This window comes from Rhamphochromis sp. 'chilingali' (assembly GCF_963969265.1).
Source record: "Rhamphochromis sp. 'chilingali' genome assembly, chromosome: 20".
Classification (NCBI taxonomy): Eukaryota; Metazoa; Chordata; class Actinopteri; order Cichliformes; family Cichlidae; genus Rhamphochromis; species Rhamphochromis sp. 'chilingali'.
The window spans coordinates 30,597,482-30,614,562 of NC_137947.1; the positions used below are offsets into that span (position 1 = coordinate 30,597,482).

Consider the following 17,081-nt stretch of genomic DNA (forward strand, 5'->3'; position numbering starts at 1 on the left):
CACAGTGAGGCACCATTCAAACCACAATCGTTCCCAGCTTTCATGGATGAATATAGTCAGAACTGATTTCTTTCTAAATGTTCTTTTATTTTCTTTTTAAGACTAATTTTACTTATAATTAGAATTAAGTACAGTGTGGCTTTTATGTGCAATATAAATCCTTTTTTTAAGCGTTGACTTCTGCGAACGAAACCTAATCCTTATCGATCTCATGCTGGGGCTCGGTGCAGCGCCTTGGTTCATCTTCTGTCTGAAATCAGCTGATTTAGCTTCCTTCCTCTTACCTTTAAGTCGTCTTTCTCCTGCGGGTGAGTGAGGCTGCTGCTCTCAGAGCCACAGCTTTGGACCTGAGCTCACCACATTAGTGATTTCTGTGCTTCTTTACACATCGAGCTGAGTGTGAGACTGGGTGTTTGGACCAGTCTAAACCTGAGGTTTTTGCTTTCAGTGATTACTCGTACCTGCACTGATCTTATTATTTGAAACGTTTAAATATCAGGTAGAAATATGACAGAGAATAATGGTTCCTTTTTAACAGTCTTTTCTGTTTCACTTTCTAATAATGCAACATGTCTCTGCTCGTTCTAGCTTCTATTATTGATACGAGTTCCCTTTGTTGGAACGATATGGCTTCTTTCACCTGCTCAGTAGGCGCTCCTTGAGTCATAGCAGTCCTGTTTGGTCTGTGTAGTCTACGTCATCTCTCCAAAAATAGCCAGTGCGCAAAACTAAACAGAAGAAGAATCGACTGAAAGCTGAATGCGAGCTCGATGTTTGTCTCACAATCAGTTTCCTCCTTTCGCTCATTAAATGTTCTACCAGAACATGCAGTGGTCTGTTTGAGACGATCTGCCAGCCCGCTCAGCTTTAATGAAAAATTTGTGTTAATTTGTTGACGATGGTTCAGTACCTGCTGAGTGCATGTGTGAGCCTGCAGATTTAGAGCCTCAGCGGGGAGCCGACTCCTGCTGTTCCCTTTCACTTACCAAGGGAACCGCCGCTAACCCAGAGTGTGCGTGAGTGTTCAGCAGAGGTGACATGGACGAGCACTTTGTTATTGGATGTCGTGTTCCTGCAGTTCTGAGCCAGCTGCCTGCCTGACATCTGCTAAGCAGCTTTAAAGATTAGAGCCACATCTGTCTGTGTGTGCGTGCGAGCCTGTATTCATATCTTTGTGGAGACTAAAAATGGAAATTTACTATATTTATGGGGACCAAAATCCTGGTCCCCAAAAGTTTTAAAGCCATTTATGAGACTCAAAATGTGTTTTTAGTGACAGAGTTACAGTTAGGTTGTGGTTAGGTTAGGGTAAGGGGCTAAGGAAAGCATTATGTCATTTAGATGTCCCCAAAAGATATCAATACCCGACGTGTGTGTGTGTGTGTGTGTGTGTGTGTGTGTGTGTGTGTGTGTGTGTGTGTGTGTCAGTCAGGCTGAGATGGTGTGGAGTGGATATACTGGACAAAGGTTGTTGAATGTTCCAAACAGGAGGAAAAGAAAAAGTCATGAGGGAAGATTCAGGGATGCAGTGACGGAGGACATGCAGAGGGTTGGTGTGACAGGGGAGGATGCTGGAGGGGGAGATGGAGGCAGAGATCTGCTGTGGTGGCGCTTAAAGGGAGCAGCTGTAAGAGGAAGTAGTTTTCTAGAAAATACAAGATAGTAAAATAAAAATGGTCCAACTGGGCCGGGAGAGCGAGGTCTCAACAGTCGAAAATGAGAGGATGGATAGAAACAGATCTGATTGACTCTTTGTGAGGGGGTTTAACATTATCATGCTGAGCAATGCGCTTTGTGTATTTAGGTCTAATAGCCCTTTATATAACAATATTTGCTGAAGCAGAGGCATCTTAAAGCATGTTGCTAATGTCACACATGGAGCTGTGACCTCCTGAAATACTTCGGTGTCTATAATTCCTGATGCAATACGTTTGTTTAAGCCCTTAAATATGATTGAACTGACAGGTTCACATTTTATTCATCTGTTTGACTTGAAATCCAGTGTAAAAAAAATAAATAAAAATTTTTACATGATATCCCACTAGAGCTGGGCGATATGAGATTTTTTCATATCACGATATGTTTTTTTCATTTCAGGCGATAACGATATCTATCACGATATAAGCCAAATAACTATATTTGTAAGATTTAAATGTGCCGTTGCTCACAAGTAAAATGTGAAATAATCAGCAGCTTGTTTTTATTTAAATATTTATTTCCCATAATAAGTTCAACAGGGTAGCTGTACTTAAGGAACATGAGACTTTTTCAGATAAATAAAGGCAAATATTGCAAACTACACAAAAGGCAGCCGCTAAAGCGTTTAAGTTTCAAAATAGAACAAATGAAACAGACTAAATTGTCAATTCCACTTAGAAACAAAATATTAATTCTAAAAATAAATCTTAGTTTGTTTTACAGAAGAACAGACAAAACTGACTAACTTTTGTCAATATCAAATAAACTGAGAACTAAAAGGAAATTCTCAATCTCTCCTTGTTGTATAGCTGAGCTTTTCAAACAGTTTTAACAGTTACTTTAGTCTGACAAAAGCCAAATGACGAATTAGCGCTTCCAGTCAGAGACTCAGGCTACGTCCACACGTACACGGGTATTTTTGAAAACGGAGATTTTCCGTTTTCGTTTTAAAAAATAATCCCGTCCACACATAAAGGGAGAAATGAAGGAAAACGCTGCTATGAACATGCCAAAGCAGCAGGTGGCGCTAGATTCCTAACCGTGCAGAAATGTTGGCCAATCATAAGTCTAGAAGCCTCGGTGGGAAAAAGTAAACAAAGCTGGGGCATAGAAGCAGAACAGAGTCGTATGTGTGGACGGACAGTAACTGTGTGTATATGTAAGCATTTAAACACTGCAGAGAGTAGAATTAACAGTAACAGTATTGTAGAAATTCATTTCACCGAAACAATAACGTGGCGCACAGTGTGACGCATGCACCAGTTTATTGTATTTCCAGACTTGCTTTCGGCACAATTTACAGTGAACGCTACTCTGTTTTTTGTCAGACTTGAAATAGCCGAAATACCTTCACACTACGGAACTTCTTTGGCTCTTCCGTTCGACAATCTCTCCGGCATTGGAACCATCATCTGTTTTCTCTTCGTTAACCTTCGGTCACGCTCGGTTGATTTTTCTAGTCGGCACACTCATTTCCTCCATTACCCGCTGGCTGCTTCCCAAACAAACACACGTGCGGCTTGGCACTTGTGCTGTACGTAACAAGTCACGTGACGTGACGCTGCGGCTGTGATTGGTTCGGCTCTGCGCTACTTAATTTAGATTGGCTGACCTTTTTTTTTTTTTTTTTTTTTTTTAGGAGGACAAGAGCGGCGAGGTCTATCGCGATAGCTTAATTTCTCTATCGAGTAAAAGTTATATCGCGATACATATCGTTATCGTTCTATCGCCCAGCTCTATATCCCACGTATAACAGCACACTGAAAACAAGTGCATCTTGTTCGCTCAGATTCATACTAATCATTAGCTCTGAAACAAGCAGAGGGCTCCACGTCTTTGTAAAATACGCACTTTGCTTCTCAACGTTGTTTCTAACCTCAGTTAAAACTTCTTTCATTTCCGTCCCATCTTACAGAAATATTGAAGGAAGAGCAGAGAAATTTCAGACATGTTAATAAATGATATGTGACTGTAAATGAAATCCTGAAAAATGCATAGAATCGTATTATGTCTGTAGGACAGTTGGTAACAGGCAGCTTATGCTATGTAGACATCGGTCCTTAATGTGTAGCTTCTGCTCTCAGACATATGAACACGTGGCCTTTGACTGGCTTTATAGAAAAGCTGCTTTTGTTAAAAAGCATTCAGGTCACAGCTGATGTAATGTAATAAACGCTGGCCATACATGTCATTCAGAGACCGACTGTCACCTGAAATATACCATATAACACAAAACCTGACTGGTGTATGAAGGAAACAGTATGATATTTCCTATAAACAATAGAAGCTGTGCTCCTTGATTAAACACACAGACTGAAAGGTTCATCCTCATTCAGCCAGAGTTTCAGGAATAATGGGCTGTAGTCTCTTCCACAGTATTCCAGTGGAAGAATGAATTTTCTGACGGATCTTCTTCTGGTTTCAAACCTGATTCAGCAGATTTCACTTCCAAGGAGCCAGAGGTTCCTTCAGCGTGACAGCTTTTAGATCGCAAAAGTCTGTGTTTCCCATTTAACCCACACCAGTCTTCCCTGTTTTCTCTCTGCAGAACCTTCTGGCGTGTTTTCACAGCGGCTCGGACAGCTTTTCTGGAGACGCCTGCGAGGTGAAGGTGGCGGCTCCTTCTCATTCACCGTCAGCCGAGGCCGAGTACTGGAGGATCAAAGCTATGGCCCAGCAGGTCAGTGTCACTTCACGTGGCTTCGCTGTGGCTTCGACCTCCAATCGAGAGTCTAGACAGGAAAAAAAAATCTCCCATCATCCTGGAGTTTGAAATGTCAGATCCTGAAGTTGAAGTTGTACATAAACTTGTATTTTATCACTTAATACTTACAGAGATCCATCGTGGTAAATGAATATAAACACACGTGTATGGGTAATCTTTCTTTAAGCCTGTCCTGTGGTTTTAACTGTCTGACCTGAGCTTGTCCGCATGTCCCGTTTCTATCCCAGGTCTTTATGTTGGACACTCAGTGCTCCCCTAAGACACCCAACAACAAGGAAGGCTTTGAGCACGCTCAGTCTTGCGTCCTCATCATCGAGCTGCCGTCTGACCAGCAGTCCAATGGACACGCTCAGAAGAGGTGCACATCAAAGCTCTGATCACATGGGTGGTTTATTACTCGTCTGATTGGTTTACATTTCTTAACGAGGCTCTGAAGGTGCCGCATGTTTTCAGTTAGATTTAGGTTTAAATGTGCCTCCTTCTGTGGTCTGTCCTCTTATGTGTGCTCTGTCAGTGACTGTGGGGAAAATGTGCTCTCTGAAGTCCACTAACTCTTTGTGCTTGTCTTTCTGCTGCTGTGTTAAAGGAAAATTGGGTAAGGCTGTTCTCTGTGTGTTCATCAACAACCATTTAAAAGTGTGACAAATGCCCACACGAGGCATGGACAGCATGATCGCCAGTGTTAATCTTAAATGAGCTGCACGATGCACAGACAAGTATGCAATGGCTGATTAGATGTAAACCAAAAATAAAGTTGTAATTAATGCAGCACTCAACCATCAGCACTCAGTCAGCTTCTCGCTTGCAGCTGCATCAACGATACAAGTTTAAGAAGAAGAAGAAGCTCTCCTTGTACATTTGCACTTCTTCACGTTACACCGCAGCCATATTGTGCAGCTCTGTCATTTACATGTTGCACCTGCATCTTTATCCTTTATCCTCTTTATTCATTTGTTTAACATTACAGTGATGCTACAACAGATAAATGAACCATGACTGGAAATGCATCAATGTGTTCAGTGAAATCTTTCTTTATTATGAAGGATTCTTTTTTAAATAAGTAACTGAATGTATGTGATTCGACTGATGTGCAGGATCCCATTCAGGACCATCGTGGTGAGCCTGCTGTCCCACCAGGTTCTGCTCCAAAACCTCTCTGACATCCTGCTGGAAGAGTTTGTTAAGCAGCCTGAAGGTCACGAAAGGGTCACACCTGTGACCTCTGACCCCAGTAAACCCACGGCAGGCTTCCTGCGCTACATCTCTATGACGAATTTAGCCATAATTCTGGATCTGCTGCTGGACTCGTACAGGTTACTGCAGCAAAACATGTCACATATGCAGATGGCAGTGTAGTGTTGATACTGAATCCTGCTAGTTTCCAAACATAGAAACAAAACAAGTTATTTTTATATTCATGCTTTTTATAATAATGTCAATCAGCTTCAAATGCAGCTGAAAAATCTGTTGTGTGCAGGACGGCGCGGGACTTTGACACTCGGCCGGGTCTGAAGTACCTGCTGATGAAGGTGTCGGGTGTTTGTGGAGCAGCCAATCTTTACCGCCAGTCAGCCATGAGCTTCAGCCTGTACTTCCAGGCCCTGCTGTGTGCCATACTGAGCCAGGCAGACAGCATGACTGCACAGCAGGTGGAAACCAGTCAAGTTAATAATGTTCTTGTATGTTTTTGTCACGCTGCTAATACAGCGCATCCAGATCCACACACTGAGGGGCACAAACATTGTTCCAGGCTTTTGTAGCTTAGAAGTAGCCAACAATTAGCAACCACACTGCAGCTCTTTTATAGTTTCACAGGGACCTGCTGTCACTTCTAGAGCATCGCTAATGCGTTCAGATGATTTGGGACAAAATTTTGTTATCGTAAAAGCCACAGAGAGTTATCACCCGAGTGGTCACTTCCACTCAGCTCTACAAAGCCTTATCACTTATTTGAGCTTATCGTTTCACAGCTCAGTTCACTGTTCCAGTTCACTCTCACTGCTGGAAACTGCTTTTCATTATCCCACCTCGTGCTGCTGCTTAGCACCAAACGCACACAGTTAGAAGGTAACTGGTGAAAAGTTGGACCAGAAGGTTCAGACGCACGCCCAGCAAAACGACCAACACCAGCCAGGCCGCCCTGTTGATCATATCACTTCTAAAGGAGCCAAATGCACAAGTTTTTGATTCGCTGACAGTCATTTCATAAACACATTTTGTAACCATGACCTGTAAATAACATTTAAACCACTGATGTAGAGCTGAATTTAAAATCTGTGTCATGGCGCGCTGCATGGGAGGAACGGAGCTGAGCAGGCAGTGAGCTGGACGCCTGCCCAGCTTTTATTTTGGAACTTTTTTTCAAACATGTCTTGGACGAATGTTCATGAAACGATTTTTCACTGTGCAGGAAAACATCTTCACATATACGATGTTTCTTGATTTCTATGATTTTCTTTTGCTGGGATTATTTAAATGCACAGCTCCAGATTTCAAATGCACTTTTGTGTATTTGGTAGGTCGAATGAAAGAAGCGCGGAGCAGGTATTTGATAGGTCTGGAGGAACGATGTTCACAAAAATAACATTTTCATTTCATTTATTATTTTTTATTCTAATGCATATTTTACCAACCAGACACAGCAGTCATATTAACCTCTCAGCAGACACAGAATCACTGGTGATAACCGTCGTCACCACTAACAGACGAGCTCGTCACTAGTTATCTGTTTGACATCTGAACCTGTCGCCGTGTTCAGGTAAAGAGGATCCTGTACGAGGAAGAGGAGGGGAGCTCAGACTCCTCTCATCCTGGTTCCGCCTCCTCGGAGGATGAAGACATATTTGAAGAAACCGCACAGGTAACACATGCACACACACGTTGGGTATTCATATCTTGTGGGGACATCTAATTGACATAATTCTTTCCCTAACCATCAAAAATGAATGCCTAACCCTGAGCCTAAACCTAACGATAACCCAACTGTAACCCTGACGCTAAAATCACATCTTGAGTCTCAAAAATGCCTTCAAACTCGTGGGGACACTTTTGTCCTCACAGGTGACTGTTGGTCCCCACAAAGATGTGTAAACAGGTACACACACACACATACACACAGCTTCTGATTGGCAGCGTTACTGTAAAGAATTGTGAAACATTCAAATGTGATGAGAGGCCACTCAGAGGGGCTGACAGGTGACCTCAATCTAGAATTAAAGCAGCGGCCTTGGATTAGTCGTGCTGCTGCTCTTTTCATCCATTATTCATTTTTTCTCTTCAATCCTCAGAGGCTTTTCTAAACTTTTGACCCTCCTCGTAATATTTGTGTCTTATCTGGCAGGTCAGCCCCCCTCGCGGCCGGGATAAGCGTCACCCGTGGCGAGCTCCAGTCCCTTCACTCAGCGTGCAGCCGGTGGGCAGCGCCGACTGGGCCTGGCTGGTCAAGCGGCTCTACAAGCTGTGCGTGGATCTGTGCAACAGCTACATTCAGATGCACCGCGACCTGGAGAGCATGCTGGAGGAGACTGCTCTGCTGAGGGGAAGTGCAGGAGGAGACCATGTGTTCTTCCTGCCTCTCTTCCAGTCCGAGACTTCGACCCCGACCTCAGCAGGCGGGCTTTCAGCGAGGGAGACGCCCTCAGAGGAAGGCGGGTACAGGTGTCAGACGACAGACGTGAGCTCAGCGTCACCGGGGGACACACCGACGCCAAGTCCAGGATTCAGGTTGGAGATCACGCATATTAATGTGTGCTTTGTGAAGGCTGTTTAGTCACCCGTCATATAAAAGCTGCCGCTCTCCTCTCCCCACAGCTGCACAGGCAGTCTGTCCAGTCAGTTCCGGACTGGATGCGAACGGAGGGACTCCAACATAACAAGCAGCTCGGTTGGAGGGATTCCTGGCAGCGCTGGCCCGGGAAGGAGAAAGGAATGGTGGGAAAGTGCTGGAAACAAGCTATACACCATTGCCACGGACAGAACGATCAGCAAGCTGATGATGGAGTATAAACGCAGGAAACATCAGCAGCAGCAGCCGCAGCAAAGCCACGTCAACCTGTTCATGAAAGAGCAGGGCCGGGCGGCGGCAGGAGGAGGCGGCATCGGGGAGAGGAGGGGCCCAGTAGAGCCGCAGAGGCCCCCGCAGAGGCCTCAGCAGCTGGTGGACCAGCAGGGGCCCTCTCTGAGGCACTCGGTTAGTGCGGGGCCGGAGGTGCTGAGGCAGGAGAAAAGGCCGCGGTCGGGGTCCACCATCAGCTCCCACAGCATCTCGCTGAGAGACTCTGAGGCTCAGATACAGGCGAGTGTGTGTATGTGTGTGTGTGTGTGTGTGTATTCATATCTTTGTGGGGACCAACAGCCTCATGTGGACCAAAATCCTTGTCCCCACAAGTTTGAAGGTCCCCTGTTTAAACCCTCTCGTATAAAGAAAGTTGGGTAAAAGTGAGGTCTGCATCTGCTTGTGAACTGATGTCTGTGTTCCTCCCTCTGCAGGCCTGGACCAACATGGTCCTGACCCTCCTGAACCAGGTCCTCCTACTGTCTGACTCCTCATTCCTGGCGCTCCAGCCGGCGCTCTACCCCTGCCTCAGCCAGCTCTCCTGCCACGTGACCGACGCCCGCGTTCGCCAGGCCCTGCGCGAATGGCTGGGCCGGGTCGGCAGACTCTATGACATCATTCTGTGATGTCGCAGCGATGAAATGCAAAAGCAGCGGCCGGAGGCTGCAAAGTGTCGGTCAGTGAGGGACATAAACAGATGAAATCAGAAATGCTGCCGTAGATTTTAGGAGCTGATGAATGATCGATGGTCCTCGCCAACATTTTGTTGTCAGGCAGTCATTAAGTGACATCAGTATGAAGGATTTGTTTCCTGATGAAGGATACGGTATGAGGAATAAAAATGTAACAGGCTTCTCTATATTATTTGAAATGTTTCTCAGTAAATGTGCCGTCTGTGCTCTTGTTACTTGGTTGAACTGTTTCCTGAACCCTGAACAGTGCAAAGAAACAAACACGGAGCTCTTAAATGTCATCTATGAGTTCTCAGTTTTTGAAGACTGATTGGCCGAATCCTAATTTTGGTCCAGCATTGTCATAAAGTCTCAACACGACAATCACAGAGGCTTTTGATAATATTTCCTCACCCTCGTGCTTCATTCGTGTCAGTGACTTCCAGGGGTTTTTAACACCCATGAAGAAGCAGCCATGTTTACATTCTTTGCATTGTTGCATCTCTTCATACGCTCGTCTCTATAACCTCTGTCATACTCTGTCACCACATACACGTTGTATTGCTCCGTAGCGCCACAGGTGGTCCAAACAGCTCTCCCCGGTGCCCGTTTGGATGCTTTAATCCTTTTTACAACCTGCTGCAAATTTACTTCCAGCTCATTTTTCACTCCCTTTTCCACAAACCCACATTGTATCCAGATGAGATTAGATGATGAGAAAACTGCCTGCTGGCTCTTTGGGAGGGGGCGTGTAGGGAGCTAGAAGACAAATGGTAGCGATGTATTCAGTGACGCCTGCGCTGTTGCTGCAGCGACTCTTACAGATGGTCTGGTGATGTCTGGGCACACAAATCCCATCTGATCACTTGCAAATAACAGCGCAGTCCTAAAGGTCCTATTTGAGAAACAAATCTGATTTGCCTGCTGTCTGAATAAAGCCCATGTCTCAGCTCAGCAGGTTTCTGAAAATCTCCACAGTGCTGAAGACGGGACCATAAACAAGCCAGTGAAATCCTGGAGATCACAAAGGTTCAGCTTAGAACTTTATTTTTATCCTGTTTTCCTTCTCAGAGTTCGGAGCGAGTGCTCATTGATCCTGATCACATGTGGCTCAGAGGTCTGTTTAAGCCTTCTGACATGAGTATTAATTATTTTAATCAAAGACGGCGCTCGGTGTGTGTTTTGATGTTTCATGCCAGCCGCATGTCCTTTTTCATATCATCTATTTATGCAAATATTTATTTGAAATATATACTGTGTTGATAATATTTTTTTGCATATATGTGCTTGGAGCCTATTGGCTGTGACTGAAGGGGAAACCCTGAGTCTGACCCCACTGTCAGTGTTTCACCCCCCACCCCACAGGGGAAACCTGTATCCTTAAGCTTTTCCAACATTGTTGCTAATAGAGAGCAGGGGGTTGGTGACAAAGCCGCTTAATGAGAGCATCGTGTTTAACATCATCAGTAACTCATTTTTAAGTGACCAAAGAATTCCAATCGCCAAACGGAGGATTCACGATGTCTTTTGTATGGCGGTGCCTTCACATGACTTTCAGTCTTCATATTCTGTTTGTCACCATGTAACGTGTCTCAGTGTGGTTATATATGTGCGCCGATAACTTTCAGGTTAAAGTGAATGTTTTTGTCCTGCATCTAAAACAATACAAGAAAAGTTCAATAATAATCAACACCTGTCCTTTCAGCTCCTTACTGTCTATGATATTTAAATAACAGTCTTATCATTATTACCCTCTTATCATCAGTCATTTCCAAGAATAATGCCACATCTCTCACCTGGAAACCAACAGATGGATGAAAGTTTTGCCATCAGGTGCGTTTAGATCACGGAGAAAGAAACGTACTCCGAGCACGGAGTCAGCAAACTGAATGAACGTGCATTATCTCACTTTCACTAGTCCAGTTTGCCTCGATGAGCTGTAACTCTGCTGACCTCCATTCATGTGCATTTCAGGACAGATTATGAATGAATGAATGAAGAGAGTGCTGAACTGACGCTAACTTCAGCGGCTCGGCCCGTATCGAGGACAGGCGGGTGGGGCGGGGAGGGCGGCAGCATCTGATGCTCCTAAGAAGATTTACTCTCCTTTTTTCACCCACTTTGTCTACAGCGGAGACTCTTTCAGTGTTATTTGCTCTCTCTTCACTTGCTTCCTCACTTTGTCGGTCGCCTCATTCTCTCCTTTGTGCCAGCTGTCACCTCCTCCCTGGCAGCAATGCTTCCACTGGATGCTCCAAAAAAGCAAGCAGTCAGTGCCAAGCTGGGTCCTAATTTGATGCTTTAAAGTCATCAGCTTTTCCTGCTTTAGAAGCCGGAAAATCTTAAATCAACAACAGAGTTTTAAAGCTCACCGTCTTTATTTAATACAGGCTGGAACCAGTCACTGAGATCTTAAATGACTGCTGTTTCTGTTGCTTTGCTTTAACATGTGTTTAATATTTATGTCATGTGGCTTCATTAGCTTTTGTTGCCACAGACGAGGCGTCGAGGAACCGGACAACTCTAAAACCAAAGTGATGCCAAAGAATTCTTGTTGAAGAACTCATTTTACATTTTATTGAGACGTGAATTTCTTAACTCCAGGGAGAGAAAAGGGAACAGCTGCTGGGTGTGGTTGTATACGTTTTGTCCCTCTTATGGGACAGCCTGTTAGGCTAGTGATACTGTAGGAGCCACAACCACACGGGCACGCATACTCTCAACTTTCTATTCTTACCCCCAGCTACAGGAACTATAACCTGTCATCCCCTGTGAAGGAGATGTTTGTGCCTGTCAGTCGGCCTCTGCTACAGTGAACTCATCTCTTTAACGTAGGTGAAGCTCAAAGACTATAATCCACCCCAGCACGTGGTGCTGCATTATTGTGGACAACTAATGCTACAACCAGACAGACTCTTCCTATTGGAATCCTTTTTACCTTAGACTCAAGTTATACATATATACTCTAACAAACAGCCGAGTCCCAAACAGTTGATTATGTTCTTTTGGACATAGTGCTGCTAGTTTCAGTCATTACGCAAATATAGGATTAAGGAAACCTGCAGTCAGCTGAGACTGAAGAAGTCACCTGGATGATGACGAAATGTCTCTCCCACTAAAGACGTCCAGATGAACAGAATCAGCTTTTTGGGATTTACTCACCTGGATGATGGAGCGTGCATCAAGACAACCCCCTGGGTGCTTCATGGTTGATTTTTGCCACCCTATCACACACACACAAAACCTCCGCAGATGAAAAATGAAGCCAATGCTGCAGTTCTTCTTCTGAGTCCTTGCAGACTGTGATTAAATGGCCCACTTAACAGCAGATGTTTAAAGCCTGCCACAAAAGACTGTCTTGTCTCTTGTTTGGTTCCCTCCCCGAGAGCTGCTCTGCATGGGGTGAAGACTTAAACGTTATTTGGGGATAATTAAGGACTCGACCGCTTTGATGCTGGTTTCACTTCCAGTAATTGGGAGTCACTGAGCCAGACCTCTCGCCTGTGCTGTTGGTGTCTTTCAAAGAATTTCCAGTGAAAAAAAAAATAGGACTTAGCTGTACAGCTTTTAATCTTAAAAGTCCTGCCAAGAGTCTCCTCCAGTTAAAAATCTCCCATCCTCCTTGCCTGTGAGGTGCAGAGTCCACTACAGGTGCACCTTGTTAATCAAGCACACTAGTGTATGCACTTCTGCACTTCTGGCTCCACCTGCACAGAGACTGCTACGATGCTTGGTTTGAGGCTTCAGAATGTGAGTTTGCACGTTTTAAATGAGGTGGCTGCTAAGTCAATTTTTTTTACACGTATTGTTGATGTGATTGTGTATTTATGGACCTCAGCTCATCCATGAGAAACAAGAAAACATTAAACAAAATTCAGTTTTATTCTTTGTCTTTAACCCGAGCCCTGCATCAGAATGCAGAATATCGACAGCATCGGTTGGAAGGTCGTGCTCTAATTCCGGCCTCCTTCTTGTGGGGCTGCTACGTTGCAGCATTAGCACGTCTCGCCACTCTGTTGTGTCTCAGCTGACTTTGCTGTCCCTCAGCCCCTCCCGGTGTCCCTGACCCGTCCCCATTTGTCCCTGTTGTTCGAGGGCGAGCAGCAACTGGACAGATGTTGTGGGCCATCAGTGTGATCAGCAATAGTGAAGGGAAAGGATTTAGTGGGTGTTAAAGCTGTGACAGTGTTTCCATCAGCTGATGTGTCAGCGTCATGCAACGACACCGCACCAGCAGTTTGTGCTGATGGCGCCCGTGCTCCTCTAGGTGTTTGCTCTGATTGGTTCTCTGCTTTCACTTTGCCCACGACATTATTTGTAACGCCGAGTCCAGAGATTAATCTTTTGTCTGCGTTTTTTACTTTTACAGCCAACGTACATTTGAAATGTTGAGCTGAGATTAAGAGGGCTTGAACCACAGTCGCTGTGGCTGCTGCTCAGTGCAGCTCATCGCCACAACAAACTTTATCTGCACTCTAAGCAGATTTGATGCTCTTGGGTAAACTCGCTGCTGACAAGAAGCTGCAAATCCGTCTACGTGTTCCACGAGTCTTTGTTTGATTCTAAGCTCTTATTGCTTTCTGATTCAAGATACTGACAGCTCCTTCTTCTCTCCAATTCCTGGGAATTTGTAATATTGTTTCTACTATTGATTTACAGTAAAATCAACACATTGGTGACTTTATTGAGGGATTACTGATGGAAGAGGCAGTGCCTTACTGCATTCACTTTCCAGAGATCAGATTGAGACAAAAAAAAAGAGAAAACATTGTTTGGAGAACTCAGTATACGTCTGAGTGATTTGGCTGACAGTTTAAAGACCGACTCCCTTGTTGGTCTGAGAAATGTACACATATCTAAGGCTTGAGCTTTCAGGGCATCTGGGTGATTGACTGACTGAGAGCGTAGGAGTAAAAGCAGCTTTGACTATTCTGTCATTTTGTCTGACACGGATGGACAAAGTTTCTACGCGACCCAGACATCTGACACAGTTTCCACAGTGAAAGGTCATATGACAGAGGAAGTCATGAGAACATACAGAAACAGAAAAATATAAAAGAATAATCAAGTAAAAGTTCTTAGACGTGTACTTTGCAGAAATATTGTGTCGGTAAATGTTTGAATTTGATTAGTTTTTAATTTTTGATGGACAATCGTGGGAAAAGATTTGGGTTATGTGTTTGCATTTTTTTTAAAAAATGCAAAGTCAGGCTTTATCAGGTTTTTGGGGCCGAGATGATGGTAAAGAAGACAGCATAAATTTGTCTTTAAGTCCCGGCCATTAGAGCAGAAATGAGATTTGTTATTTTCCTCTGCGTTTGTTTTTATTTGGTTTCATTGCTCTGTCCTGGGACCTCCTCACTCTTCTGTGTGCATAGACAGAAAGCCAGAGTGTCTGTAACATCAGACTTGATCAATCAGGAGGAGCTGGGGTAGAGTGGGTTCCAAAGCAGCTTGTAGATATGCAGCAGATGTGGGTGTAGATAACACATTCAACTGACAAATCTGACACGGTGTGCTATTTATGCTGTTTGAGGAGTAATCAGGAGATGATCAGAAGGAAGAAAAACATAATTACTGCTCACAAAGACGAAGCCACTAATATGGTTTCTGGTGCTTCATTTAACCAGTCATTGGCCGTTGAAGTGTGCAGTCTTGCCGCTGTGATATTTCCTGTGAAAATGTTTGCAGTTTCTTCTACACTGATGGAAAAGAGGTTAAACTGAACCAGATGTTGGCATCAACAAACTTGAAGCTGTCAGAAAAAGTGGATCTACTGTGTAAACTTGTGTTGATCTTATCATTTGACTCTGACATTAACCAAATGGTTGGTGTTTGATTTCATATCCTGTGTTCCAGAGACCAGGTGGTCTACATATATTTTCTTTCTCTCACTGAAGATCAGTTATGGCTACTGTCTATAAATGCTTACAAAGTAAACAATCACCACCACAGAAAATGGTAAAAGTCTTTGTTTGACTGATGGTACAAATATAAAACACAACCGTGGGTGTCCCTGCAGGTGAAGGTGCAGAGTCTTTACGATGTGACTTCAGGCTCTCTGCTCATTCACTCAGGTTGTTTTGTCCGTTTGCTTCCTTCACTGACCTCAGATGCTCTGCTGCCCGACCTGTGAGCGCCGGCTCTGCTAATGTCGTGACTGTGATTTCTAAAAGTGCATTTTTTTCTGCTTTTGATATTAAAGAACAGCAGCTGTAAGATTTTCTCCTGGTGTTTCTAACCTGCTCTGGCTTCTCTCTTCTGTCCCGAGCGCAGCTGTGTAAGTGCTGTAAGTTGTAAAGTGCTTTCTCTGCAGGCTTGTCTGCTCTGTGTTGCAAATTAAAAGCAGTTTGCCCCAAATGTTTGGCATTGTGTTTTATATCTGATGATGATGATCAAATGCACTCCAAAGTTTGGATGTCTTCAATCCAATCTGAAAGTGATGATTTTAACAGTAAAAAGGATTTTTGTGCAGAATAAACAAAACCAGCTGTAATGTTTTAGTTACGGAGCTTAGGGGGATTTTTTGATTTTGTTATTGCTGACGGTTTGGCTTTGGTTCCATTTGCACATTGTTGGAGTCTGTGTGCTAAGCCGAGCTGACACACTGCGATTTGCTGAATACATGAAAGTGGTATTAGAGCTGTCCTTGCCAAAAGATCAAAACGGTTGGAGATTTATAGAACAAGGCTCACAAATTAGTGAAACCTGTTTATATATACGCTGTATGTTTAAGTTATATGCCAGAAGCATTCACTTGTCTGCCTTCAAACACATATGAACTTGACTGACATCCCATTCTTAACCCATAGAGTTTAATGGAAGGTTTGGGAATGTTTATGGGAATTTTTCACCATTCTTCCAGAAGTGCATTTGTGAGTTCAGACACTGATGTTGGACGAGAAGGCCTGGCTTGTATCAGGTTGAGGTCAGGACTCTGCGCAGGCCAGTCAAGTTCAGCCACACCACGCTCGCTTATCCATGTCTTTATGGACCTGCTTTTGTGCACTGGTGCGCAGTCATGTTGGAACAACAAGGAGCCATCCCCAAACTGTTCCCACAAAGTTGGGAGCATGAAAATGTCCAAGATGTCTTGATAAGCTGAAGTATTAAAAAAAAAAACCCCACTTTTTTTCTGGCAAACCCAAACCCCGACTCAGATTGGCAAACAGATTTGTGATTCCGGAGAACATGTCTCCACTGCTCTGGAATCTGCTGGCAGCAGGACCAATCGCTTCCACTTTGTTATAACACCACTGACAACTGACTGTGGAATATTTAGGAATGAGGAAATGTCACGACTCGACTTGTTGCACAGGTGGCATCCTATTACGGCACCATGCTGAAATTCACTCAGCAGTCTGCATGCAGAGGTGTTTTATACACCTCTGCTCACGGAAGTGATTGGAACAACTGAATTCAATGATGTGAATGGACAAGTCAAGACTTTTGCCAATATAGTGTATTTGTGAGGATTATAAATGTGCCTCTTTTACCTTTCTAAGAGTAATATTAATTGGAACTAATACTGGCTGACCATATGAAAGCATGTGTCTTTTGCCTGAGACGGTCATACCATAACCAGGTGGTTTGCCTTCTTGCTGTAGTTGTTGTGGTTGTGACTTCAATTCTCCTAAACCTTTGTTTTACTGAAAATGAAATATTCATTCATTCATTCATTTTGCATGTGAAAGCGTATTTTCTGCCTGGTATTTAGAAGAAAACAGATGATACCCCATCATTAAAAGACAGTTTCCAAAGTTACAGAGTCACATAAATCCATCCAAAAGGTACTTTCATTCAGTTTATATAGCGCCAAATCTCTACACTTGCCTCAAGGTGCTTTATTTTGTAAGGTAGAGACTGTATTGGTCCCCTTTTAGACCCATTTACTTTGAATACAACACAGCCACATACACAACTGTGTTGTGTG

At 43.9% G+C, this 17,081-nt stretch overlaps 1 protein-coding gene across 1 annotated transcript in view; it reads left to right on the forward strand.

The window, feature by feature from the left end:
• Positions 1-15,500, forward strand: part of arfgef3 (ARFGEF family member 3) — a 52,371-nt gene extending 36,871 nt beyond the window's left edge. Inside the window, exons 34-41 of the mRNA XM_080869454.1 lie at positions 4,247-4,378; positions 4,651-4,781; positions 5,518-5,736; positions 5,901-6,072; positions 7,182-7,283; positions 7,764-8,146; positions 8,234-8,717; positions 8,912-15,500. Coding sequence (XP_080725580.1) covers positions 4,247-4,378; positions 4,651-4,781; positions 5,518-5,736; positions 5,901-6,072; positions 7,182-7,283; positions 7,764-8,146; positions 8,234-8,717; positions 8,912-9,103 — 1,815 coding nt within the window. The 3' untranslated portion in view covers positions 9,104-15,500. The remainder of the gene's footprint in view (positions 1-4,246; positions 4,379-4,650; positions 4,782-5,517; positions 5,737-5,900; positions 6,073-7,181; positions 7,284-7,763; positions 8,147-8,233; positions 8,718-8,911) is intronic.
• Positions 15,501-17,081: the final 1,581 nt, after the last annotated feature.